The sequence below is a fragment of the Pteronotus mesoamericanus genome, unplaced genomic scaffold (genome assembly GCF_021234165.1).
Source record: "Pteronotus mesoamericanus isolate MK-2021 breed Mesoamerican mustached bat unplaced genomic scaffold, CSHL_Meso_final contig_182, whole genome shotgun sequence".
Classification (NCBI taxonomy): Eukaryota; Metazoa; Chordata; class Mammalia; order Chiroptera; family Mormoopidae; genus Pteronotus; species Pteronotus mesoamericanus.
Window position 1 is genome coordinate 35,328,764 of NW_026555078.1, and position 27,985 is coordinate 35,356,748.

Genomic DNA, 27,985 nt, shown 5'->3' on the forward strand with positions numbered 1-27,985 from the left:
GCTGGGCCATAGTTTATTGGGATAAGGACTGAACCCCCTATTCTTTGAAAATTGCAAACTAAGTACCTCTCCTGGGCTACCCATGGAGTGGGACTATATGAATAAAATATAAATATATTGAAAGAGGGAAGGTTTCATGGTTGAATTTTTTAAAGAGAAAGAAAGGGAAAGGAACAAGAAAGACTACAAAAAAAAGAAAAGAAAAGGAAGGAAGGAAAAGAAAGGCCAGGCCAGAGCCCTGTACATCTGTATCAAATAGCCCAGCCCTCTGGGTGTGTTTAGTGAACACAGGAAAAGGCTGATCATCTCTGATAGAAGACTTTTAGTGAATTGCAGACACCACAGAAGATCAGATAAGGATGAGAGGATGGGTCTCTGGAGATCATTGTCCTTGAACCTTCTAGGCATGGTTGCCCTTGTCCCCATAGTCTTTTTTTTTTTTTTAAACTCTCACCAGAGGACATTTTCTTTTTCATTGCTTTAGAGAGAGAGGAAGGGAAAGAGAAAAACACCGGTGTGAGAGAGAACCTCATCGATTGGTTGCCTCACCCAGTACTGACCCAGACCAGGGATCATATGTGCCCAGACCAGGGATCAAACTCACAACCTGGGTATGTGCCCTGACCAGGAATCAAACCCGCAACCTTTCGGTTATGGGACAATGCTCCAACCAACTGAGCCATGCTGGCCAGGGTGCCCCATAGTCTTTATTTTTGCCCTCTGACTTGAAAAGCATTATACGGCAGAATCCTGTAGGTGAGGATCCCTAAAATCACCATCTCCTCCCCTTTGGGCACATCAGTAACTACTTCCAACAGAAACATGCTTCACTGACATTACTTTCTATTCCTCTCCCAAAAGGGGGTGGTTCCTACAGTCATTTTAGGTATCTCACTGGGGCTTTAAAGTAGGATAATTCAAAGCTCAGACTGCTTCACAGCCCTTATCTTCTGGTGGAGTCATGCCCAGTCCCCCAAAAGTGCACAGACCAGAATAAATTCAAGTTAATGGCCATATGCAAGGAGGGGTCGTATTAAGCTGAGTGGCTCACTCGCTGCTTGCTGAGCACTGGGGAGAGCAGCCACATACAGCCTTCAAGAACTCAGAGGCATAGAAAGGAAAATGGTTGCCTCTGCTGCTTTCCTCTTGTTTTCAACTCATGCATGTATGTAAGGCCACAGGGGAAAAGAAATGGAAATAAAACAGGGCAGGAAAGGAAAATCTGACCAAGGACAAGCACAAATGTGAATGTTGGATTTGCACAATGGGTCTCTTCTGTTGAGATGACGGGCCCCGTCCAAAGGGTGTCCATCTAGAAGCCAAGCATTTGGTTCAGTCTTTCTTGTTCATTAGTGCAAATGGTAATTTTACTCTTAACAAGAATTGTATTGTTGAGGCTTAATGACTAGACTTCCCAACCTCATGGGATTGTTTTCTAAGCCTCAATAATACAAAGAAAGTGAAGAGAGGAAACTTTTATTCTTATTTTAGTAAGTTTCCAGAGTCTGAACAAAATATTCTCTGCAGTGCCGTAAGGAATGATGGCAGTTTTAGATTTTTTTTGTTAATGGGTATAATGCATTGCTATTGGTTTTGAATAATGTTCTGGTCATTTTCAGTGAACTCTTAGAGCGCTTTACAAAATCATGAGGCTATAAAATAAATAGTTTCTTATATTCTTATTAGAATAAAAATGATGAGATTTGAATGTTACCTATTTTATTAAGGATAAATTCTTAATTGATCCTGTTTTGAAACCCCAACAGAATATTCTGGATTCAGTATAAACCTATTGGGGCATCTGCCTTCAGAAAGAACAAGAAAAGAGAAGTAGGGCAATCAAGTCTCTCACTGGATCTTTTGCCCGATAGCTGGCATTCTAGCGTAATGTTTTCCAAACTTTGTTAGCCACAGGTTAAATCTCTTGACATGGTATCTAGCAGATACTGAGTTTCAGTGCCCCTTTCTTTCCCCTGTATTTTAAAGAAAGGTATCTTCGTTCAAAATAAACGTTACAATGTTTTGGCATGGGAAATAGGATAATTCCATGCCAAAACATTGTAACCATAGCAAAAATTACCTATCAAGTAATTTACATTCATGGCTTCTCTGAAAATGGAAAACCTTTTTTTCATTGTTAAGCGAATCATATACTTGAAGTAGGAGAAAATCACAGCCTGCCCTATTTAGCTGTCAACTATGAAATGAACGTATGTATGACTCACCACAGTTTACGCCTGTCATTCCCCATGAAATGCACTTCCGTGTGCCTGGCCTGATGTTTGTCGGAAAGCTCGATGGGCAGTCAGGCTCTAGGCCATTACCTCTGTGTTGTTACAGAATCCAAAGGCCTGGAACATAATGGTACTCAAAAACATAGCTGCCTCCGGGAAGTTCTCCAGCGACCGCACCATCAAGGAATACGCCAAGGACATCTGGAACATGGAGCCTTCAGATCTGAAGATTTCCTTATCCAATGAATCTAGCGCTGAGGTGTACAAGGCCAATGGAAAGTAGTAAAATGTCTCCAGAAAAAAATTGCTTCTTATTGGACTTGAACATTTTTGCAACATTATTTGATTTCATTTCGTTTGGCTAGCTAACAGTCCAGTTCAGTATCTCTGGGAATTGGGAGAGGAAAGCATATACCTGTATTATGGCTAAAAATAAAGTATCAATTTCCAGAGCTACCTAAGTGCCAAATGGTATTATTTTGTAACAGATTGAGTCGCATGCTAGAACTTTCCCCAGTCTAATCAGAAAGCTAGAAAACTGCTTGGAACTTTTTAATGGTATTTAAATACAAATCATTTAACTACATATTTCTATATGGGATCCAGTTTTTACCAAATTCTTATTCTCCACATTGATGTTTCAGCATGTTCCACAAAGTAGACTATGATAAGCTAAATGGGAACATTCCGTACCCTCCAGTATCCCTGCTTCATAGATGGCAGGTAACCCTAGGAATTCCAGTAACTTTAGTTTATCTAAGCAGCCCTGTACAATTTTACACACAAAAAAATACACATCGCAGGCGGTGTTTGGACCAAGTCTTCGCTGAAGGTTTCTGCTGCTCTCAGACCTCACGCCCACTGCTCACTCAGGAAATCTCTGCAGAGAAAGGACCTCGATCAGATCACATGCTTTCCCCACCTCCTTGTCCAAGTAAGCCAGAGCAGCCCTAATTGCCTTTAAGGGAAGAAAATCACATTTAGCAAAGCTACTCTTACCTCACAGTTTTTAACAGCGTGGGGTTTTTACAAAGCAGGTTGTGTTTGAAGCCAGGAGGAAAGATCACCATCTTGACCCTCTCTTTGTTCCTGTATGCGTTGCGTGCAATTTCATAGAGCTGCAAAGGGAGAGAAAGACAGACACTCGAAGGCTGACAATCAAAGCCATTGTTTTTCTAGTCTGATTTTCTTATGAGGATAAGAAATGGCTAGCTTGAGTAATCCCATTAGGTAAGAGAGGCGGGGACTCCCCACATTCCCACTGGGCTGCCTCTGCAACTGAAGACCAGAAAGCCACATGGCTAACAGAATACAGAGAACCTCATCCTCTACTGTCTACACCTCCCTGCGAGGACAAGGAATCATGATGGACACACTCTGTTCCGTTGAAAGAAAAGGAACTGTGTCCCTGTTTTTAGAGCCATTGCAGGAAAGACTACATGGAGGTTCCCGTAGTATCCTGGGATCCTAATGACACTTCCAGGTTCATAGACCCCCAAATGAGGAACCAGGGTCCACAACAAACACTCCTTTGAGCCAGGTAGCACAGGACAGGCATGCTTACTGTATACACCAGGCAATATTGTTATTTAGGGGTATAGAGAATCCCTGAGAATGTCAGAGACCCTTCTTTGGGCTGTAATCAAAGTGACTGGAAGAGAAGGTGGTAAAATATGAACAGTATGTCCCAGTCAGGACTGAGCTCTTGGTTTACCTGTTTTCCATTCTCCAACGGCACCGTCACGTCGTCCTCACCATGAAGGATGAGAAGGGGGGAAGACAGGTATTTTACACTAGGAGCAAGTAGGACAAAAGCATTCAGTCCAAGAATTACACGCTGGGATTTCTCCTCTTCCTCCCAGTTAAAGCTTTACCAAAACGAAGATGGCCTGAAACAGAAGAACTCTCTTTCCTTCCCTCCCATGAGTAACTTATTTTTCCTCTGGGTAGGATTCTCCCCTTCTATTTACTTATACAATTTTATTAGGTACCTAATTAACTTAGTCTGTTCTATGTGATTTTTTTTTCAACAATGAAGAAAAATACCGAAATACTGAATTTATACAGAGTTACAAGAAACTCATCTTTTTCTTTACTCCTTAGAATATTTGGGTCATTATAATTAAAAAAACTCTAAAAGAACAGAACTCAAAACCCCAAAATAACAACTACCACAGGACAAAATGGGATTCTTTGTGTCCATTTATTTACTTTTCTCCACAAATGTATGGGAGGAACATGCCATAAATGGTTTTGATTAGCTTCCTGGTCCGCCTCCTGCTCTGGTAATTCAAAAAGGCTGCGGCATGAAGACTGCTCATTCCTGGCTCCAGGGACACCCTCAAACAGCACTTCCCGCCCCGCACCCATCCTGATATTTCCATCCAGGCCACAGTGACTTGCTGTTTGGTACACCTGAGAATGGGAGATCTCTCAAGTGTGTTGAAATAGAAAAATACTAAAATACAAATAACGAGGAACTGCTCAAATTCTCCACCTATGAGAGGGTAATTTACCAAATTCTCCTCATTGGACTTGCTGTCAGGTTGTAGGCTGGATAGTGGATAGGTTTGGGTTACAAAGGGAACAAGGCCTAGAAGTCAGGGATGCCCCAAGAAATGTTAGAGGACCTTCAAAAGGTCCTGATAGGCCCTAAATCTACGACTCCTGTTACGACTTCAGAGATAGTACTGAATCTGTGAAGTCATCAACTTAATCATGAGGAAAACAGCAAATACTAAAAATTTGTAGAAAACGTTACCCTGAATCCTACCACCTACCTAAGAATTCTCATCTACTCTTTCAGACTCTTCATCTACCCATCCAGCAAGTCACATGACAGTGACACCCCAGAATCCTATAGACATATAATAACATATAATAATGGCCATTTTTCATCATTAGCTTACTTTTCATCATTGGGGAAGACTATTTTGTCTTTCCTCAGGGCATCCATGAGTGTTTGTAAAAATCCTGGAAGTTTCTGGTAAATCTATTTTTTAGAAAGAAAAAAAATTAAACTTGGCCTGCAGCCGTATCATTCATTGTAGTTTTCCACCATGACCTATGGTAATATAGAGAGTAGTAATTTTCTAAATAAAATGAACTTTTTTAAAAAACAAAACTTTTATGATTATAAACGTAATTCATATCATTGTAGGGAATTTGGAATATACAGAAGGGAACAGAGAAGAAACAGATCACACATGATCCCACCATTCATTGACCATCATTGTTATTATGTTTTGCTTCCTTCTTTTTTTACCATACAAAGAGCACCACTAACTTACTTCTTCATATTCTTAAGGGAGCAGTGATATAATCTAAAAATTGCTTCTACAGTGAACATAACTGGTTTAGTTGGGGAACAGAATAGTTGATTAGTCAAAAATTGATGAAAGTATGCAATACATAGATAATTGATTTAAAGGATCTGAACATTATAAACTGTTGAATTAGAACTGCAATGTCTTACAAGGCATTTTAGTTTGGTCTTTTTTTTTTAAACAATGCCCACAGGACTCCAAATACAACAATTACATTCTAAACATACTCAATTTTCTTGTTAATGGCAAAACTCCAATAAATAGAATTCTAGTTTAATTAGCTTTACCATATTTTGATGAAGTCAATAGGTAAATTGGTTTATACGCCTTAAAATCATGTATTTCAACTAAAAATGAAGGACGGACAAAAACCCTGAGCAATATTATATCTTCCTCACAAACTTCAATTCTACCTGCATGCTATATCCCAAATCCATTCATTTTTCTCCATTTCCACTGTCACCCAGCCTAACCTGCCTTCCATCTCTTGCTTGAATTACACCAACAATCCCAAGGGGCTCTGCGCTTCCACCTGCACCCTGCTATCATGCATTCCCCACAGGGAAACCAGTGGTTGTTTTAAGGTGCCAATCGCATCCTATCACTCTTTCGCTTCACATCCTCCAAAGGCACTTGGATTTAACCCACGTGTCACTTTGGCCTGCGAGGCCATACACAATCTGGCTGCTGCCTTCTGGTCCTGGAACAGCCTTGATCCCACCTCCGGGCTCTGGCCCTTGCTTTCCCCTCAGCCCGAATCCTCCAGATTTTCCCACGACGGCTGGCTCCTTCTCATACAAGCCTCGGTTCAGACACTATTTCTGCAAGCATTGTCCCTAACCAGCTACTGAACCTTGCCCTCCCACCACCCAGCCCCACCCTACGACATTGCATTACTTTCACGGCGCTTCTCACTATTGAAAATGCTCTTCTGTCTCACCAGCGCATATATAAACTTTACAGGAGGATGAACCATAACTTTCTAACTCTCTATGGTATTTCCAGAACCTAGAAAAGTTCCTGGTACCTAATGAACACTTAATAAATATTTGCAAAACATGAAATGAGTCTATTATGTAAAATCCCTGGTGTATACTTTAAGCTATTATCAGTCATTTTCATCTTATTGTGACTGAATTCCATTCAGATTTTATTCCTTAGAATGGAGGAGAGAAGGAAGGGGATTGCAATGTAGTAAATGGGACGTTGCCTAGGGGAGGATACGGGTACAGGATAGGTTGGCTGCGGCCAGTAAATACAAAGCTCAGCTTCACAATTTTAAAAAGAAAATAATTATGTTCACTGTGGAAGCAATGTTTGGATGATGCATATCCTCCTTTATGAGTATAGAGAAATTAGAGTTAGTTTTTATAATATGTAATTTGTTGTAGTGTCCTACTATGAATTATAGTAATATAAAGAATAGTAACTTTCTAAATACAATAAACATTTTTAAAATACTTTTTTCTGATTTAAAAAAGTTAGTCATGCTCTAGCTGGGTTGTTAAGTTGGTTAAAGTGTCCTCCCAATATGCCAAGGCTGCGGGTTCAATTCCTGGTCAGGGCACATACAATAATCAACCAATGAATGGATAAATAACAATAAATCACTCTCCCTCTCTCACTCCCTTCCCCCTTCCTTTCTGCTTCTCTCCTTCCCTCCTCCATTTCCACTCCCCCTCTCCTTCTCTTTCTGAAAATACACAAATAAATATTTTTTAAAAATTAAGTCATGCCATCGTAGGAACTTTGGTAACTTGTGGGGAGTTTGGTGGAAAGTGGGTACACAATCTGCAGCTGGGGCAGCAAAGACAAACTTCCGCCTCACAGTACTGGCATCGGCCTGCTGGGTCCAGGAACCTCGTGGTTTCATGGGGTTTGTCTCGCCTGCGTTTTTTGCCTGGTCTCACAGCAAATGATTTGCATTCAGGTGCAGTCTGGACATCCCAATGCGCTCTCTTCTTTCTTTGTTTTCCTGCCTTTTACACATACTAAGTGCAGGCAATGATGCCAAACTCACAGAGTTGCTGTGAGGATGTAAAAGGATGACGAGTGTGAAAGATCTTATGTGGAGGCCTGTATGATTCTCAGTATCTTATAGCCTATAATTCCTCATTCCAGCCAGGTGCCTTGACTCAACAGTCTCCCCTCCAGACTGTGTGACCTAAGGGCTCTCCCTCACCTTCAAGGAGGAAGCTTAAGTTCTATCAATCTGTACGTGCTCATTGACCACTCCTGCACACGGTACCTTCCTCTGCCCTGAATTCTCCTTATCTGGATGGAAATCATTGTTCGGGGTCCTCTCCTAACACTTACCTTCGTCTACTTGGTAACAGAAAGAGTGAGAAAAGAGAATATGCATTTGTTCCATGCCTATTAACAGCTGGGTACTTTGCATACATCATTTTACTTAATTTAATCTTGGCAACAACCTATGCAATAGGCAATTATCAACCCCACTGTATAAAAACGGGAAACTCAGAGGAGAAAAATAACTTTCCTAGGTCATAATTGGTTAGTGGCAGAGGCCAAGTTTGAACTCAGAATATGTCTGGCTCCATAGCCAATGCTCTTTTTCCACCCTCATGTTGCTTTCCTGTGTTTGGTAATGAAATTGATTCCAAAATCACATGGAAATCCCTGTCATTATTTTATATCCCCCTTTAATTTCCTGTCTCCCCAACTAGACAGCAAGCTTCTCAAGGGTAAGGACCTATGCCTTTTACTGCATCTGTATGTCTCACACAACGTACACTTTCTTATTCAACAGTCATTTTAGAGTTATGGCACTCCACTCATAATAAAAAATAGCTAGAGGTCATCCAGTGCTTACGCTGTGCCAAGTCAGAAGAAAGCAACAACTCAGAGGCAAAAGAACACAGAGCAGTCTACACAAATAGAAAAATATGTAATAAAAGAGTAGTTTGAAACCTTAATACATCATAATTACATTAAATATAAACAGACTAAATACTACAATTAACAAAAGTTTGTTATACTGGAAAAGAAATCAAAACCCTACTATATGCTGCTTACAAGAAATACATTAAATGTAAGAATTGAGGAAAAATTGAGAGTCAAATGATAGAAAATGATGTATTAAGCAAACAATTCAAAAACAAAGGTATACTAATATTAGACAAAGTTGGCTTTAAGTTAAGCATTATTAAGTATAAAAGAAGACATTTCATGATGAAAAAAGGGTCAACTCTCATGAAAGATATAAAATTACGTATCACCCTGACCAGTGTAGCTCAATTGGTTCAGCATTGTCCTGCAAAGTGAAATTTCATGAGATTGATTCCCCATCAGGGCATGTGCGTGGGTTGTGGACATGGATACTGTTCAGGGCGTGTGGGAGAGGCAACTGATCAATGTTTCTCTCACATATCGATGTTTCTCTCTCTCTCTTTCTTCCTCCCTTTCTCCCCCTCTAAGAATAAATAACCTCTTTTTTAAATTACATTATTATTAGATGTATGTTTCTAATAACAAAACATCAAAAAACTAAAGCAAAAATTGACAGAACTAAAATAGAAATAACTTCATAATCATGGTGAAATATTTTAATATTCTTCCCTGAGTAACTAATAAAACAGTCAAAAATATCAGTAAAGATATAGAAGAATTGAATGACATGTTAACAATATTAACTTAATTGACACATTAGGACACTGTAGCCAAAAGAACAGAACACATCCTTTTCAAGCATATGAAACATTTACCAAAATTGACCACTTGTTGGGACATAAAGCAACTCTGAACAGATTTCAAAAACTGAAATCATACAGAGTATATTTTCAGATGATGGTAGAATTGAGCTAGAAATCAGTAACAAACAATCAAATCCTGGAATGTATAGAAATTATTAAATACACACTAATAAATAAAGAAGGCACAATATCATAAAATATCTTGAATAAAATTATAATTAAAATACACTTCAAAGCTTATGAGATGCAGCCGAAGTGTGGTTTTGGTGGACTCTGCCTAAATACATAAATTAGGAAAGGAAATACTGAAAATAAATTATCCAAGTACCTTCTCAAGGAAATTTTTAAGGGACAACAAATTAAAGAAAATAGAGGAAAGAGAATAATAAAGTTAAGACCAGATATTAATAAGATAGATAGCCTACAATATAGATAATCAACAAACTCTAAGTTGGTTCTTTGAAAAAACTAATAAAACTAATTAACTCTTGCTGTGAACATTAGCTGCCCCCTCCTTCTTGCCCTTGGATGACAGAAGCCATTATTTCTGGAAGGTTATGCTACCCTCCCCCAACGCTCTAACCCCAGGGATGGCAGAAACAACTACCCTCTTTACTCAAACCTTAGAGTCCCAGTGGATCAGGCCAAAGCCAGGCTCTACCTTAGGTTGCTCCTTGTTTTGCTCTTTCCTCTTCCTTATCTTACAACCCTCATTCAGATGGCCTTGCAGGTCTTTCCTGAAGGGTACTCTCAATAAATCACACCAAATCCCTGCCATTGGCTCGTCTTCTAAGAAAATCTAACCTAAAACTGAAATTCAGAAAATCTAAATAATAATGAATTTTAAAAATAAATTTGTATTTACCATGTTCCTGAATTGGAAGACTCGTTATTAGAAAGCTTTCAACCCTCCCCCAAAACTGATCTGTAGATCCAAAGTAATCCCAATCAAAACCCCAGGAAATTTTTTTCTAAAGAAATTGACACATATATTCCAAACTGTATGTGGAAATGCAAAAGGTAAACCATAGTCAAGAAGGTCTTCAGTAAAACAAAACTTCCTTGACTGGTGCGGCTCAGTTGATTTGGCGTCTTCTCACAAAGCAAAAGGTTCGATTCCTGGTCAGGGCACGTGCCTGGGTTGCAGCCCCAGTCCTCGGTTGACATAAGCAAGAGGCAACTGATTGATGTCTCTCTCACACATCAATGTTTCTTTCCCTCTCTTTCTCTCTCCCTTCCCCCTCTCTAAAAATAAATATAATAAATAAAACTTTTTTTTAAATAAAAAAGAACAAAGCTGAAGAACTTAGCCAGATAGCAAGACATATAAAGCTATGGTAATTAAGAGATTGTAGAGAAATGAGGACCTACCAACAGACCCATATATGTATATAAAGAGAGAAACACTGATACATACAAACATTAGCACTGCAGAGTGATGGGGAAGGTCAATTTAGTAAGTAGTACTGGGCCAACTGAACAGGCATATGGACTTCTACATCCTACATATGCAAAAATACATGCCTGTGATGTAGCTCTAAATGTAAAAGGTAAAAGGTATTTCTAGAAAATAACATAGAAGAGTATCTTCATAATCTTTGGGTAAGCAGAGTTTTATTAAACAGGCTCCTTTTATTTAAAAAGCCTTAACCATTAAAAAATGTTGGTAAACTGGTTCGCATGAAATTGAGGAACACCTCTTCATTATGAGATACCATTAAGGGAGTTAAAAAAATCAAAACAAGTATTTTTAAAAAGCAAAAACATAGAATATATCTGAAAAACAAATAATTTTGATGACTTACCCTATGAAGAACTTCTACTAATAAAAGACAATTCAATTTTTAAAAATGAGTGAAAGACATGAGCAAGTTATCTCACAGGAGATGATATCTAAATGGCTAATCAATATATGAAAAAATGTCTAGCTTTATCAGTCATCAAATGCAAATTAAAACTACAAAGAGATCAATACAAGGGCAAATATGTGAAGCAACTGGAATTCTCATACACACAGTAAGTAGGAGAGTAAAGTCACAAAGTCACCTTGAAAAACTGCTTGGCACTATAACTAGTAAAGCTGAACATATATACATACCTTATTACCCAGCAACTCCATTCCCAAGGTATACTCCACTGATATATGTATACAAGTTCAGAGAATACATGTTCAATAATATTTATAACAACAAAATTATTAGTTACCCTTAATAGAAAGCAACTCAAATGTCAACAACCAACAGACTAGATGAATAAGTTGTAGTATATTTATGCAATGAAATACTATATAACAATGGAAATAATGAAACTAGAGCTGTATACATCAATGATAAATGGTTGGGTGACAAAATATGATAGACTACATCCTATATAATTCTAATACATAAAGTTCAAAAACAAGTAAAACTATATTGCTTAGAGATGCACACACAGGTGGTAACACAAAGAAAAGATGTAGCTGACACTCAGAGGACTGAAAATGATGGATGTAATTACCATAAAATTCAGACTAAGAATTACAGCTAAAAGGAGGTTTATTGGGTTGAAAAACAACATACAGATGACACTTCTGGTGATGCTAGTTTCTTGACTGAGGTATTGGTTACATTTTGATTTATGTGTTCACTTTATAATTATTTATTAAATCATGTATTTTCTCTATTACGGTAACTTTAAATATTATAGAATTTCAAAAAAGAAACAAAAGTAAATGGGAAGTTTGTATCTGAATTGTTAAATAACTATGGTTAGGGAATTTGTTATAAATTACTTAGCACAATATAATAGATGATCAGTTAATAGTTATCTTAAAATATTCAGTTGTCTAGAACCAACAGAAAATGTCTTATTTGTTAAATCCTAAATTACTCAGCATTCTGTATTTTAGATTGTAGAAGGGGTTCCTGTGTTGAGTTGAAACTTAGGAAGTACAGGCATTTTCAAGATTCTGTGATTCTGTGAATTGGCTATCCCAGAAATAATGAGCTACCTTTCCCTGAAATAGTTAACCAAAAAAGATTCCACAAGAAGACAGTTGAATAAAAGCGCCCCTAGGATGCCTTCCAACATTAGACAACAACTTAAATTTTGGGGCTATGTACTCCTTCTAAGAGTCTCTCTGCTCTCCTACCCCCATCCTCCCTCTCTCCTTCACTCTCATTCCTTATATGGAAGTATGACTATAAACAGTTGAGGACTGAGCTTGAAATAAAATTATAAAATTAGGATAAACTACACAACAGATTAAAAAACTACATCTTGTTGCCCAATTCCTTATACCTTATTTTATTGGCAAGATTGTCTTCTCTACATGGGATACTGTATAGCATCATTTGGCAGCTTCCTTGAATTCTCTAGAGAATTCATGGTTTCTTATCATAAAACTATGAAAGATGTATGACTAACATTCATAGGACTAAAAATGATGCACAAGAGGTTTGTTTTCACTTTTAAAAATGAAAATAATAAATAAAGCTAAATCAAGCCTATTAAAAAATGTAAAAGATAAGAAGTAAAGCTTTGGCTCTTAATAAGCCACTCAATTTATTAGAAGAAACTAAAAGCAATGCCACTCTGGCTGGTGTGGCTCAGTGGGCTGAGCACCAGTCTGCAAACCAAAAGGCTGCCAGTTCGCTTCCCAGTCAGGGCACATGCCTGGGTTGTGGGCCAGGCCTCCACGTGGGTGCATGCGAGAGGCAACCAATCAATGTTTTTCTTGCACATCAACATTCCCCCCCTCTCTTTCTCCATCCTTTTCCTTCTCTCTAAAAAATGAATAAAGTCTTTTTAAAAATAATAATAAAGGCACTACCAAATCCAAAAGCCATTGTGGCCTCCTCTGATAGCAACTAGCTAATAACCTGTCTTAGGTTAGAATAACTTAGAAATATATAAAACTAGTTAGGAAAAGGAATGTGGTTAATACATGTGTGTGGAAACATGTGAACATATTGTGAAGATGAGTAAGAGACTCACCTTTAACAAGGGATAATTGATACTTGCAGTCCACATGTTGGTAAATGGAGCTTCTAGAATAATAGCATCAACTGGGGATCCTTGAAAATAATAAAAAAGATATAATTCACCTATCATATCTAAATATCACCTTCACTATATAAGGAGTACTCAAGGTCTTGTAGATGAACTACCCGCATCAAATCATTTGTGAAGCTTATTAATAATGCAAATTCCTGGACCCATGCCAGGGCTGCTAAATCAGTGAGATTTTTGTGGAGCCATTACCAAAAGAAAAATACCAAAGAGTCTGAGCTGACTTTCCCCTCAAAGCAGTTGAAATTTTGAAAACAACAGTGGTAGCTTAGAGGCTTAGAACTAGACAGAATTTTCAGCATCTTCACGGGACCAAAAGGACAAAATTAGACCTCAGGATCTAACAAGGCAAAAGGCCTTAGTACATTTCTCAGGCTTTTTGTTGTGACTTCAAAGGATGACACCTTGGGAGTAGTGGTGAACTAGAAATAGACCAGCCTAAAAGCAGCTCAATATCTGATTGGATTTATGGTAGGTGATCCCTGCTACTATAACTTTCTTTCAGGAGAAAAACAAATTCCTTCTAAACAAAGATAACTTACCCCAGCCTCAAATCATGTCTACAATTTTCCATAAACAATGTCTAGCACTTAATTAAAAATAGCTGGACATAGAGACAAAAATAGCCTTCCCTCCAAAATGAAAAAAAGCCCATAATACAAAAAGACCAACAAAAGATCTAGATATTGGAGTTATCATATATAAAATTTAAAATAATTTAACAAATAGTAAAATTGTTAAATTTTTAATAATTAGAGCATTGCTATAATGATATCAAAGTGTTAAAATTCTCACATTTAAAATTATTTACACATATTTGCATACATGCATTACATACATGGACACATAATTTAAATATATATTTAAATGATTAATATATTCAAGAAATCAATGACAAAAAAAATTTGAGCAGAAGGCTATAAATTCTATAAAAAGTAATCAAATAGAAATTCTAGAACTGAAAAATACAGTTTAATTGAAATTAAGAAATCAATAGACTGGCTAAATGCCAGATTAGAATCAGCTGAAAAGAATTAGTGAACTGTATAATAAACCAAAAGAAAATATCTAAACTGGAGCACTAAGAGAAAAAAAGTCTGGAAAACCCAGAAAAAGACATAGGAGGGAGAGAAGACAAGAAAGGGGCAGGCACAATATTTGAAGATACAAGGACCAATAATTTTCCAAAATAGATTAACATCAAGCTGCAGAGTTCAGATGTGCTATAAACCTCAATCCGAATAAGTACTAAGAAATCCACACCTAGAAAAATCACAGTAAAACTGCAGAAAAACTAAGGCCAAAAGAAAATCTCAAGAAGAGTCAGAGGAAAAAGCAAGCACTGTCTTCAAAGGAGCAACAGTAAGACTGCAGCTGACTTTCTACTGAAACAGTGAAAACCAGAACAAGGTGTTGAGATAAAATTACTGCTAACCAAGAATTCTATGCAGTAAAAATATCCTTCAAACATGAAGATAAGATAAAGACATTTTCAGACCAAAACTGAGAGACTTCTTTACCAATAGACAGGAGGAATAAAAATCCTAGATGGAAACAGAGAACTACTGAAACTACTAAAGAGCAAAAAAAAGAGATGAAATCTAAATATTGACTTTATAATATAAAAATAATATTTTATGGAGTGTGCATAGGGAAAATTAAAATACATGACAGCAAGAGTTCATAAGGGGCCAAGGGTACAAATGGAATTAAAGTGTTCCAAGGTCATTGCTTATCCAGGAAGTGAAGTATTCATTTTCATGAGAATTTAGTTCAGATAATATAGCACTGTCAACACTGTGAAGGAAGTGATAGAGAATTATGAGAGCTTAGAAGAGCATTGAAACAATGTTGAGTTTGTTTACATAAGTAATTAAGATTGTGACTAGCAGGTGACTTGTTTTAAAGTGTTTACATAACTCAGCCTGACCTGTATTGCCAAGTAAAGATTCAGATATGATGCCAGAGAGCACAAGCTTCTAATGCACAGGAAAATCACCTTGTCCTATTCACAGAGATTCCAGTTCATGAAAATAGATCCAGGAAACCTGGATTTTAAAAAAGCACTGCAGGAGATTCTGATCCAGGCAGTTCTCAGTACATTTTGGGAAATGCTGACACAATTATTACATAAGGCTGCAGAAAGCAAGCCCTGCCTATTATTTCTTGGGTATTATTTTCCTCTCCTGTAATTCAAATTACTCTATAATAACATTTATTATCACTTGACAATGAGAGATCTTTCAAAGGTAATTTTAACTCCTTAGTATTTATTTTAAATTTCATAATCTTGAAAAACAGCTATTGTTTTACATTAAATAGAGAGAAAAAGGAAAGTTTGTTATGCTCTCAGAAACTGGCTAAAGTTGGGGTGCATTTGGTATCTCTGGGGTGCAAGGTGCCCGATAGCCTCTTGACTGTTCTTAGTTTCCCACCTCAAGCAAGAAAATTATACCATGTAATCATTTTATAGTACCTTTCTCTTCTAGTGCTCTTGCAGCATTTGTTGCAACTCTGTAAAGCAATGAAAGTTAGTACATATGTGAAACAGTGACTTAACAGTCAAGTAAATAATACAAACTGCAACACCCGGGACAAGCATCTGATGAAAGCTCTGGAAGCTCTGGTTAGACGGTGCACATAGACACGAAATTTTACACAGGATTTCAAGGGGCCCCCCTGACCCTGACTTAAGAATCCTTTTCTTTAAAACTCTCAAGGAGAGTTCTGGAATGGGCTTCAGTGTCACGGATAACCATGGAGCTGAACGGACCCTCCCTTGTTTGACAAACAGGGACACTGAGAAGGCAAGGGCTGTAGACACATGCAAGAAGTGAGAGAAACCAGACAAGAGTCCCTGACTCCTCGACATTGCTCCTTCCAGTGCCCACCGCTGCCCGAAGCCCCCGGGAGGTGGAAGAGCGGAAGCAGGACCCATCTTCAGACCCCACTTACCCTGTTCCCAGAGAATGGCCCCAGAGGCACACGGGGGTGGCACCGCTTCTTGCCTTGGTCCACTCATAGACACAAATGGCATCCGCCGTCAGTCCCTCCTCCGTGGGCTTACCTGTAGAGTCCCCGAACCCTGGCAGCAAGGAAAGGCAAACACAGCATCACCACCTCTGAAGTGAGGCATCGAAAGCCTCCTGCTTCTTGAAAAATTTTTGTATACTGTTTTTTGGGTTTTGTGGTGTAAGTTATTTTATTCTCATTTATTCTGTTACAGTGGTCCCAATTCTTCTCCCTTTGCCTTCTTAACACCTACCTCTGTAGTCAACAGACAGGACGTGAAAGCCACCGTCACTCAGCACCTAGATGGCAAAGGAGCTGTTATCACTTTAACTAGAAGATGTAAACAGAAGAGGTGTCATAACCTCCTCAACACCTCCATACCCCCAGCTGTGATGGCTCAATCACTAGGGAAAAGATATATTTTGGAAATCTGGCATTTGATTTCAAGCTTGAGACGATCGGGCTCAATGGGGAGGAAGTGATGGACATGGCAGCCAAGCAGGGTCACCCGGCCTGGGCCACTCTGTCGCTCTACCACTCACCAGCTGTGCGGCCTTGGGCAAGCCACTCAACATTTAAATATGTCAACATTATTCTGAAAAGTGAAAAACAATGGCAGCTGCCTTCAGGATTGTCAGAAGATTACATGAGATGACGTATTAAAATACCTTGGTACATAGTAAATGTCTTTTTTAGTGAATCCCCTTGAGAATAAAAACTCAACACAGAATTGTAGTAGAGGTAATTAAATAATGGGAAGATAATTATATTAAATAAAGACATAAAGAGTTAATATCAATCAAAAATAAAGAGATCATTAGATTCAATCAAACCACTGCCAAGCCCCATGTAAATAAATGAGGAAAGAATACGGAAAACATAACTTTAAATGAAGTGAATTATAAAAGTAGACAAAGAGAAGAGAGAAAAAAGGACATAATTTACTGCACAGACACTTTTACAACTAAATCCTCACAATGGTCCTAGAAGGTAGGTATTTTCCCCATTTAACAGACAAAGAAACTGAGCCTTGAAGGGTGTGAGTAATGGGTTCATGGCCGGCCCCCCAGGGGGCTAGAGGCCGAACCCAGATTCACAGCTGGGCCTGGGTCTGACCACGGACTGTGCTTGCTCTCCCACAGCACAGAGGCGGGTGGCTGTCTCTCATCAGGAACTTTTAAATACAAATGAAACTAATAATGAGAAAATAAATGTTAACTTGTTATTATCTATTTAAACTACACTCACTCCAAAGGGAAAAAAAAGGTTATCTAAGAAACAGGGCAGTTAAGCATCCAGGGAAATGGGAGTATGTGTGTGTAGTCTGTGACGCTGTAGATGGAAGGACCACTTGACGATACAGCTCAAGAACGACAACAGCAACAGATTCTAAGAATTTATCTCTAGGAAAAAAATTCCTAAAGAAGAATAAGCTAAATTCATAAAGTTTTCTGTAATGACTCTGTTGAAAAGAAATCACCCATGAAAAAGAGAAATTGAAGAGCTAAGGATGTGTGGTCAGGCGGGGAGGAGATGACTGGGGATTGTGATACCCAGCATCTGCCCACGGGAAGGAGCCTTCTCATACCTTCCCCACCCACCCCAACTACCACAAGGATGATCTGGCCCCTTTTCACACCTACACCTCCAATCCTTCGCCCTCCTGTGCACATAGGGAACATACAAGTCAACTCTGCCAAGAGTGGGAGGAGAAAAAAATACATGTTCTCACAGAGATCAGCTTCACCACCATCCCACGCGGGAAGTGCAGAGAGGGGGGTGCGGGACGGCCAGCAGACCTAAAAATGATTAGACATCACCATCCCAGGCAAAACTGCATCCAGCCCCCACTGTGCCACCAGAGTCAGCTGTGAGAGGCAGAGAGTGAGGGCGAGAGGAGCTTCCTGTCTGAAACAGGGAGGGAAGATGAAGAAGGAGCTGGGGATTCTGGGCCTGCCAGGATCCTGGGCTCCACTCATGCTGTTGATCAGGGAAGAGCTGAGGTGGGCGCTGGCACAGGAGAGGAGAGATCAGGCCCTGATCAGGGAGCTGGCACAGGAGAGGAGAGATCTGAACAAGCGGCCTGGTCACCTGCATCAAAAACTGACGCAGCTGGAGTGTGGGAGAGGGCACACAGAGAGCTTGCTGACCAACTCTGAGTCAGGAGTCAGAGGTGGTGAAGGGGAAGCCTGCCATCGCCCTCACATTGGGAAGCGCAGGGGCTGCCCCAACAAACTGAAGCCACGTAGCGGGCTCGTGAGAACAGCAAAGGGGGGCACCACCCCACTCTGCAGGGCCTTTTATGGAGCTGAAGCCAGGGCCTGCATGACTTTTAAAAACAGACATTCTAGGTCTTTATCTTATATCACAAAAAAAAGGTTGATTCTTGTAGGAGCGACTTTCACACTTAATGGATCCCCTCAACCCATCCCCCAGCCCTCAGAAAAAACAAATAAACAAATCTTCCATTCCATCTGTTAATGAAGGTAGTAAGCTCATGTAAGTGTTTTGGGACTCAGAGATATTCACAGCTATTTTAACCCCATGGCCAAAGTAGGAAGAAAGGCCACCCATGGGAGTCTGGGCCCCAGACACCAAGCCCTCTCCGGGGAGCTCTCAGTAGACAACACACTGAAGGCTGAGGGTGGTCTTAGGGCCATAGCCCAGAAGAGAATAAGTGGAGACATAAAATCGGTGCCTTGTGGCCCCTTCAGACATACCTGTACTAGATTAAGCCTGTGAGGTGCTGCCCTGTAGAAAAGGTTAAAAAAAAAAAAAAAAGCAAGATTTAGGAACTGGGATGACAAATTCAATAAAAATCACTGTCATGCTGCTGGCATTTGATCTCACATGTTTCTTTGTCAGGTTACAAAAATAAATAACTAGAAGAAAGGGAAGTGGGCGTGTCAGGGAGAATGACTGATGGACCCCCCTGCCGCTGAGCTCCTCTGCTTCTCGTCACAGGCGTTTGATGAAGAGGCATTCAAATCCATCTCCTTACACTTCTACACAGCAAAACTTATTTCTAACAATACTTTTAGAAGCTAAAGGAAAATAAGTTCCAGAAAGCGGCTTTTTACAACAAAGGATGATACAGTCCCAGTCACTAAACCGAGATCTGCCGGGAGCCTGTCCACTATACCACGCAGTGCAAGATGGAGGGAAGGAGAGAGACTCACACTCCTGGAGGTTCAAGAAATATTTTTTTCCAAAGTAACCTCCCATTTGTCCTCCTTTCCGCTCAGTACTACTGACAGCAAGTTGAGACCTCCGGGCAGGGGACAGGAGGAAGCCGGGGTTAGCCCCAGAGCCAGGAAACGTGCAATAACTGATGGCGATGGCAGGTTCACACAGAGGGCAGACATGAAGGGGGGATCCACGTGATCCTTTAAACAAGTGCACTGTAACACCATGCCCAAGTCTGCACTCACAGAACAATGCTAGACAATGTTGAAAAATGCTGAATTCATAGGCAATCTCTGTAAATGTGACTCTAAAACGGACTCTTCCAGAAAGCCGCTTGAGCAAAGGCAAGTTTTGAGAAAGCCGTCATCTGACAGAAAAAGACAGTGAGAAAAAGAGACGTAGGCAAGGGAGCCAAGGGGCAGATTCCAGAGCTTGCCACTTAGTTTGAAGTGACCCTCCAGAGACAGAGCCCAGTCTGTGGGTCTGTGAGGCACCGCGCCCCTCCCCCAAGCAGACCCGGGCAGTCAGAGCTGATCACCATCACCCGCTGTAGTCACAGGCCCACTGAGGGCTCTGGCAGCACATCAAAGCAGAGGCAGACCTCTGGGAGGTGGTCTTTGTTACAAAGCAAGGTTGGGACCACAGAGAGTAAAGCTGAGGCATCAGCATTCTAGGCTAGAGCTGGTCAGAATTCCAGGTGGTCTCTCATAGGAAGTCCACACCACTGATTAATAGGATGCATGCTGACTGAAAGCACCTTCATGTATTTTTGTGAAAGACACCACCGATATTGAAATTGCTCTTCCTGCCCCCATATCTCATGCCTGTTCCCTTTCCCATCATCCATGGTGTCAATCTGCCGTGTCAGACACTCTTAGTAGTGAAGGGAACAACTGTTTTCTTGGAAACCAGTATCTAAATTGTGGAAGTTAGTGTCTCTCTCAGTTAAGGATCCACATTATTCTCCATATAGAATATATGGTTTGTTTGTTTTTTTAAGAGAGTTTACTGCCAGAACACTGTGAAATTTCAACAAAGGAAAAATATATGTGGAAGCATCTTACAAAGTTAGATGAAAACCAATCTTTGCTTTCCCTCCCCCATGGAGATTAAATGCTCTGTCTTTCTCTTTTAAAAAAAAGCCTAAGCAAAGGCACTGACCTGTGTTCTGCACTGCCATGAAGATAAACAATAATTGGGTTGCCATCCTGAAGGGCTGCTTCATACCAGCAACGGCCCTTCCCCTTGGCCTCTTTCCCCCGGCAGGCAGGAACTGTGTGCCTGAAGAGAAAGGAAGGTTTTTAACAAATATGGACAGAGAGAAGAATTCTCTAATCTTGCCAAAGTCTGCAACACGCCTTATGCCAGATAGATACATAGATAGATAGATATAGATAGATAGACAGTTTATATAAGTATATTTTATATAAATTTACATATATAAATGTTTACCTAAGTAATAAATGCACATGGTAAACATTAAATATAATACAACAAAGCATCCTGTAATGAAAACCCCCGTTGCTCTGCCTCATCTTCCCCAGGCATGGAGGCAACCCCTTTTAACCATTTACTGTTTTAGTCCTTCTGACTCCCACACCTAGTAATCTTCCAACACTGCAATTCTTAGGTGCAATCCATCAAAATACAGTTCATTGAGTGGAAACAAGTAAAAGATAAAAGATATTTCCCACGTGCTATTGGTTTGATTTAACAGCCAAACTGTAAAGAATGTAAAGGGAAATCCATTTAGGTAGGAGGAAGAAACTTTAACATGAAGCTAAGCTATTCTACTCAAGAAACCCACTGACTTTGTGATTTTAAATATCTGTCTGAGCATCAGTTCCTTTACCTTGTAAAGCCAATGAATAAACCCGGAAAATATAAACACTGCCATTTGACATGTCCTAAGGTGACTTGCAGAACTGGCCACATGATGACAAGTCTTCAGGCCTCTCAATCTTTAGAGGCAGAAAGTGAGCCATCAAACCCCAGAGCCTCTATCCTGAGAAGACAGGCATCACTGCTAGCGGGGTGAGCTGGCCAGAGAGGTGACCCACCAAACCAAGGACCGATGGGGTAAGTGCAAAGGATAAAACAATTTTCAAATTCCAGCAATCTTAGCTGAACTGTACACTACAGTATGGGAAGAAGTTTGTGAATCTGTATTGGGTCCTAAACATTCCATGATCACATGTTTAGACTCGGGGAAATGAAATATAAAACAGCACCGGAAAATTGGCAGCCAAGGAAAAGGAATAGAACCAAACAGAAGAAGATATTGAGATAAACTTAGTGGAAAAGACAATAGAATGCTCATGACTTCATTTGATAAATATGTATTAAGTGTCAAGCACTGTGCTAAGCAATGAGGACCCACCAACAAAGTCACTAATGGAAGACATAGTCTTGTAAGGAAAGCAAACACTAACCAAATAATCACACAAACATTATTAAATTACAGTGGGAATAAATGCCATGAGGGACAAGCACAGGTTGCCACTAATTTATGTCTAAAATGGGGATGAGGAAAGGCTTCCCTGAAAATTGCCAATCTGAGACCCAAATTATGAGCAGGCAATTAGTTAAGTGGAAGGTGGGAACAGAGGGAACAAAGAGATGGAAAGAATCGTTGCAGCCAGAGAGCGTGGCACGGTGCGCGAGGAGGCCAGTGCGTCTGGAGCAGAGTGGAGAGAGGAGCGTGGAATAAGTCCAGGGGAGGGGCCGGGGCCAGGCCCGTCAGGCCTGGTGAAAGACCCAAAGCCCAGAGCAACACCTAGAAGCTGCCACCCTCCAAAAGAAAGTTCCTGAAAAGCAAATTGAAGCAGGTCAAATATCAATACAAGTGAAAAGTGTATGGAAGAGCCTCCAGGTGCCTCCAAGGAACACCAATCTCTCCACAGGTGAGTAGCACAGCCCTGCTCATTCTCGCCCTTGTAACATGAAAACCGAGTTCACCGAGCAACCCAGTGTCCAGTCAGTGCACTCACCAGACTCCCAGAATCACCCCAGGTTCAACTTTGATATAGAAGTTCGCTGTGTGAGGTATCTTTGACTCTGGTTCCTTTAAATCCACAAGAAACGGTGCTTTGACTAGAAAGTAGGAATCATTATCACTCCTAGAATCAAATCCCAGGCTTTTTACTCACAATCAAAAAAAAGGTAATTAACCTCATGGGTAACATGTTTCTCAGTTGCAAGCTACTACACGAAATTCTTAGCAAAGTATTTTATTTTATAAACTAAGACTAGCCTACAGAAGGGTTGGCCAAAAAAATTCTAAAGCTAGATTTCAAAACAGCACCAGTGTGTGGTAGGTAGTTCATAATAGAATTGATTCAATCCTTATGTTTATCTCAAGCTAAAAGCAAAGGAGACCATTCCTCTGAAAAGATAAGAGGACCTAGAAACAGGTAATGAGTGTTCTGCTGTTGTCAAGTGTTACTTTTTAAAGTGAAACCTAATTATTAGCCATAAGCCATGAAATGTCCAGGATAAACAGGCACCTGGGGACATGCAGGTGAGAGCATTACCCATGTACTGGAAGGGCCACCTAGTACATTGACTAACACCGTGCTCAGTAGAAAAGACATGGGAAAATAGAGTTCTGCCATCAGCATCTCTCTCTCTCTCCCCACCCCCCCTTTCTTGATATAGGTAAGAAGAGGAAGTGAAAAAGAATGCAATAGGCAGTAAAAACATCTACATTAACAGCTGATTTGAAGACTGAGCTTCTGAATTGGAACCCTTCCCACAAGGCTGTGGTTTTCTATTTCCAACAGATTGGAAGGACTCATGCTAGACCCCAAAGCCAATAGTGAATTGGTTTCAGACCATTTAACTCGAGCCACAATTTTATAGCTGACATCTATTTTTTCTTGTGCCACGATGTTAAGGACAGTAAATTCTTATTTGGAAAAAATTATAGGCAGATTCATGAAGGGTATATACTTACAAAAATTAAAATAAACTAGCATGTCCATCAGAGGAGGGAAAATGTGTTCTTTTAACGATTTACTAGTAAAGCTGCGGTATTGAGCGGCAATTTTTCTTCCAAGTATTTCACAGCGCTGCGGAATACATCTGCAAGATATTGTGAAACAAACAAGGTGTTCAAAAATCAGTCCAGGTTTTGTCTTGGTTTGTTTTTTTTCTTAAGGCCCAAATAAAATTTCAGAGATTAACACAGGGAATTACCGGTAACTTGGCCTTTAAGTATTTACAGAACTGAATGTAATCAGGGCAGATCAAGACTGCGCAGGTACTAAGGGGGAAATGGGTGAGCAAAGCAATAAGGCGGGGCCCCAACCAGCTGCTGAAAAGGCCCAAGAGGGACAGCACAGGAGGAGAGGGGACACGGATGCACCGGAGTCAGGCTTGTTCTCTCACCGAAGCCCCACAGAAGGACCCCAAAGCCGTCAGGAGCCGGGAATCGACTTAACAGTTGCCACAGTTTTTAATCATATCATAATTCAGTGCTGTTTGTGTTAGCTATTATATTATTATTATTAGTCTAAAGCATTGAGCAAATAAACACCAGATCACCACCCTTCTGACTGGGTCTTAAGAAGAAATGAGCCAATAAGGGAAAACGCCCACTTCTGATGTGACATCCCTGGTGAGAGGGACCATGAGAAGTGGGGTGGGGAGGGGGGGAGGGTCTAGAGGTTGGCGACAGCAGGGCTGGGTCTGGTCAGGGAGGGACACAGTGGGGCCATGCACATATTGTCTATGCCACTGTTCCCATGACACAAACCACCTAAACTGGGAGCCAGCGGCAGACAAGAGGGATCACTGACGTCACCCTGTCTCCAGCCACATCTCTCAGAAGGGTTCAGTGTCTCTTACCTTTGAGAAGCGAGGGATGCAGGATGCCAGTGTGAACACCTCCTGCCTCCAGTTTTTGTCCCCATCATCCATTAAATAAATCCATTTCCCTATGGTGAGCAGTCAGTGTGAAGACCGCTCAATGCAATCAAATTGGGAGGCTGAGGAGCTACCGAAAAGCATTTTTGATGAACTCTTTCCCCTGCCTTGACTTCGCTGCCAGACCAGGGGCAGTTTAGAAGATAACTATTATTACCTGTACTTTGCAAGTTAGAAGACTGAAAAGTTAAGTAATCTTCCCGAGGTCACACAACCAGTGAATGGCAGAGCCACATGTAACCCAGGCCTGCCTGGCCCGAGTTCTTGAAGCCCTCCAGTGCGCCGTCTCACTCCTGGCAACTTCACCGTGCCACCCACACAAGCAAAAATGAACCCTAAGGACGAGACTGGTCTCTGGCAAAATTCAGCTCCTGGAGAAGGTTGTTTCAGACCCCTTTCTCCCTTCGGCTCCCTTGACGCTCTCAGGGTCCCTTGCTCCTTCCTGCTTTCTCCCCTCTCCCTGCTCCTGTGTTCGCAGGAGCCTTCTGATATCAAAGTATCAAAGAAAGACCTCTAAACAAATTACCCTCAAGTGTTAATAACTTAAAAGTCAGAGCGCTTATATATGTTCGGAAGAGGCGTGAAGGGAGAAGATAATGAATCTCTGATGAATTTCCAGCAATTCTGCAGGGAGTGGAGAGGACATGTGGGCTATGGGTCATGAATAGCTCTTTGAATACATTGGATATGGGCAATTGCCTACTCGTCAAATGAGCAAGAAAGCAATGAAAATCCCTATTGCATAATACTTTAAAATAGCCTCCATGAAGGTGGTAGGAAGGAGGGGACACTGTTGTTCTGATTTTAGAGATAAAAATACCAAAACCCAGGAAAATCACTTTGAGCCACAGATCAAGCCAAAATGGGCAGAACTGAGCACAATCTGAATTCTTCTGCTTCCTTCAAGTTGGCCAGTGCCAGCTCTCATTCTGCTGATTCTCAGAACTCAGGCTGCCCTGCCTGTTAGGCTCCTGCTAAGTTTTCTTTGAAGGTAGCGGGGTGTTTAGGAGGCAGAGGCAGTAGAAGGAAATATCTTCCCGTTTTTAAAGAATAATTCATACAGGGCCCTTCTCACAAATAGCTCAAGGCACTTCTGTGAGAAGAGAACAGAGTGGCGGGACCCCTTGGAGCTTGCGCAGCGGCTTCTTTTAACTAGGAGATTGTTAATTTGACTTCCCCTAGATCAGTAGGGGATCAAAAGTCACCAGTGGCTAATAGACCTTATTTAAGCAGAGGGTGCAGCTTCAGCCCACTCTCTGCTAACGGTCAGCCACATCAAACAGCCACTTTGATGCTCTGGTGTTCCTTCACCTGCTTTTTGATCAGATGTGCCTGTAACTGCATAGCATCCCCGGTGGAGGGGCGGTGCCCACAGAGCCGAACTGGATGATTCTTACTGGAGAAGCCTGGTGGAGCCTGAGGTGCCACAGGGCAAATTGTTTGCGCTTCATGCTTAGAGGTATCTACAAACCCACTTTGGGACGAGACTGGTCTCTGGCAAAATCTAACCATATTTGGCAAGGCAACTATTCCAAATATTTAGACATGGCGCACACAACATCTGTGCCCATTCATTCAGCCAACATGCATCAATCACCAAGCAGCAAGTTACATCTATGTCCTCCCCTCTTCTTTCCTCGCAACCAAATCTTCCCCTTCTTTCACATCCACTCAAGTGTCTCTTCTTTGCCAAAGCCTCTCTAGACAGATCTTCCCATGGTGACCTTTCTTCTCTTTTCACCTCTCCTACTAATTATAATCAAGGCCTCAGTTTGACCTTTAATTGTGGTCTGATTGTTTTCTCGTCATTAGCCCTGTCTTTCCAACATTATGCCAGGCCCCAGATGACAAGAACCACATGGCATATAATGCTGTTCCTATATTCCACTCCATCCACTCAGCACAGGGCTGAGCTCCATAAATATTGTTGATCAACAAGTTGAAACTGAAAGGAAAGGTGCACAGCAAGCCCTCCATACTATGTGCTGACCTCAACTAACCTGGCTCCAAGAAACGAAAGGGACCCAGGATCCAGGACACTGGATACCAGTCTGGGCCTCAGCCTCAGCATGTTAAATTAGATTAGTAATGTTCTGCTCGAAGATATGCGCTATTATTTTATTCCTTCAGGAAGCTCCTCCTGAAACTTGTTTTTTAGTAATTAGTAAGGCAAGTAGTAGAGGGTTCCCAACTCCCCATCTCCCGCTCCATTATCAACAACAAAGTGAGTTGTTCTCTAAAAGCATGAACTGCATCTTTGATTCTCTGCCAAATAAATGTTAAATAATCAGCCATCAGCTCTACAGAAAGCACGAAGTAGAAGGTCAGTCAATGCCAGCTTTCCCAGAACAACTGACTGTATCAGGAGGCAAATGCCCGGGAATGAACAGTGCTGTCAGTCAGGGTATTCTGACGGGTATTCGGATCCAACACAGAAGGGGGCGTGGGCCCGCCCTGCTGGGCCAGGGGACAGCTGTGTTCTGCTCCCTGCTCTCAGCCACAGAAGGAACAAGAAGACAGAAGGTGGACATTTGTCTTCACCACTCAGGCATTCCCAAGTGAAGTCTCCTTTGTCTGGGTGCGATTATTGGATATTTTGTAATGAGAAAAAAATTAAACAAAAACAAAGGTAAACAAAAATGCCAATACATTCCCATACCAACAAAACGAAACAAGATACCCAAGTGCCTGGGTTCCGGGGCTCCAACCAATACCTGGCTGCAATACATACAAGACTGGTAATATATTGCTGGTGGATTCAGGTAGCTTAAGATTATTGCTTAAGTCAAGGATTCATGGGAAGAAGAAAATAAAAAACGCATTGATATAGACATTTCAGATTTAAAGGATGTAAGAACGTAGCACAGGCGATGTCAGGTTATGGTTTCAAGGTACTATTCCCCTTCAGCATTATGGAAGGGTGTTTGTTCTTCAAATACCTTCCAGAGAGTTCACATTCTGGGAGCTAGCTGGCTTTCCGGTCCGTTTCCATCTACTAGGTGACCTGAAGGGATGCCACCCAAGGCTACAACAGAGATTTTTATTGTCACTATCATTATTTTTTTTTTTTAATCCACCCTGAGTATTAGTGGAATGGTCAAGGCAGAAGAGAGATTGTTACAGGAACCTGAACCATCTTTCTGGAATCTCTATTTCAGAAGCTCCAAAGGGATCTAAGTTCCTAAAAAATCAAAGCTGGTAGTTTCGCCAGAGTAGGGGCCGAGGCTGAGGACAAGGCGGCATCCAAAGAGCCCGAGGTTCACAGAGCTCTGGGGCCTCTGAAGCCCCCGCCCCCCATTTGGCAATCCCAGGGCCTGCTCTGGGGCCCCAACGCCGGCCTCTGTGCCCTGGTCACCTTCGTAGCCTTGTCTCCGCTCGGCCCCTCCCTCGGCCCGGTCGCCGAGCAGCCCGAGCTGTCCCTGAGCTCCTAGGGTGGACAGGGGTCCTGGCCGCGGGCAGCGCGCACTCACCGCACGTTCCGCACAACCATGGCCCACCAGGCGGCCACGCAGTCCTCCGCGTTCGCCTCCATCCCGCG

General features: G+C 41.1%; 2 protein-coding genes across 2 annotated transcripts in view; one reads left to right on the top strand and one right to left on the bottom strand.

Moving 5' to 3' along the window:
• PYGL (glycogen phosphorylase L) overlaps positions 1 to 2,696 on the top strand; it is a 35,599-nt gene extending 32,903 nt beyond the window's left edge. The window contains exon 20 of the mRNA XM_054567578.1: positions 2,341 to 2,696. Coding sequence (XP_054423553.1) covers positions 2,341 to 2,517 — 177 coding nt within the window. The 3' untranslated portion in view covers positions 2,518 to 2,696. The remainder of the gene's footprint in view (positions 1 to 2,340) is intronic.
• Positions 2,697 to 2,784: 88 nt separating this feature from the next.
• ABHD12B (abhydrolase domain containing 12B) lies at positions 2,785 to 27,985 on the bottom strand. The gene is made up of 13 exons (XM_054567580.1): positions 27,918 to 27,985; positions 23,477 to 23,604; positions 22,512 to 22,614; positions 20,683 to 20,802; positions 19,056 to 19,086; positions 16,589 to 16,634; positions 16,279 to 16,408; positions 15,800 to 15,837; positions 13,249 to 13,328; positions 5,144 to 5,226; positions 3,949 to 4,027; positions 3,234 to 3,352; positions 2,785 to 3,114 (listed from the first exon to the last, which is right to left on the bottom strand). The coding sequence occupies exons 1-13, from the start codon at positions 27,977 to 27,979 to the stop codon at positions 3,087 to 3,089; spliced, it is 1,047 nt and encodes a 348-aa protein (XP_054423555.1). The 5' UTR covers positions 27,980 to 27,985; the 3' UTR covers positions 2,785 to 3,086.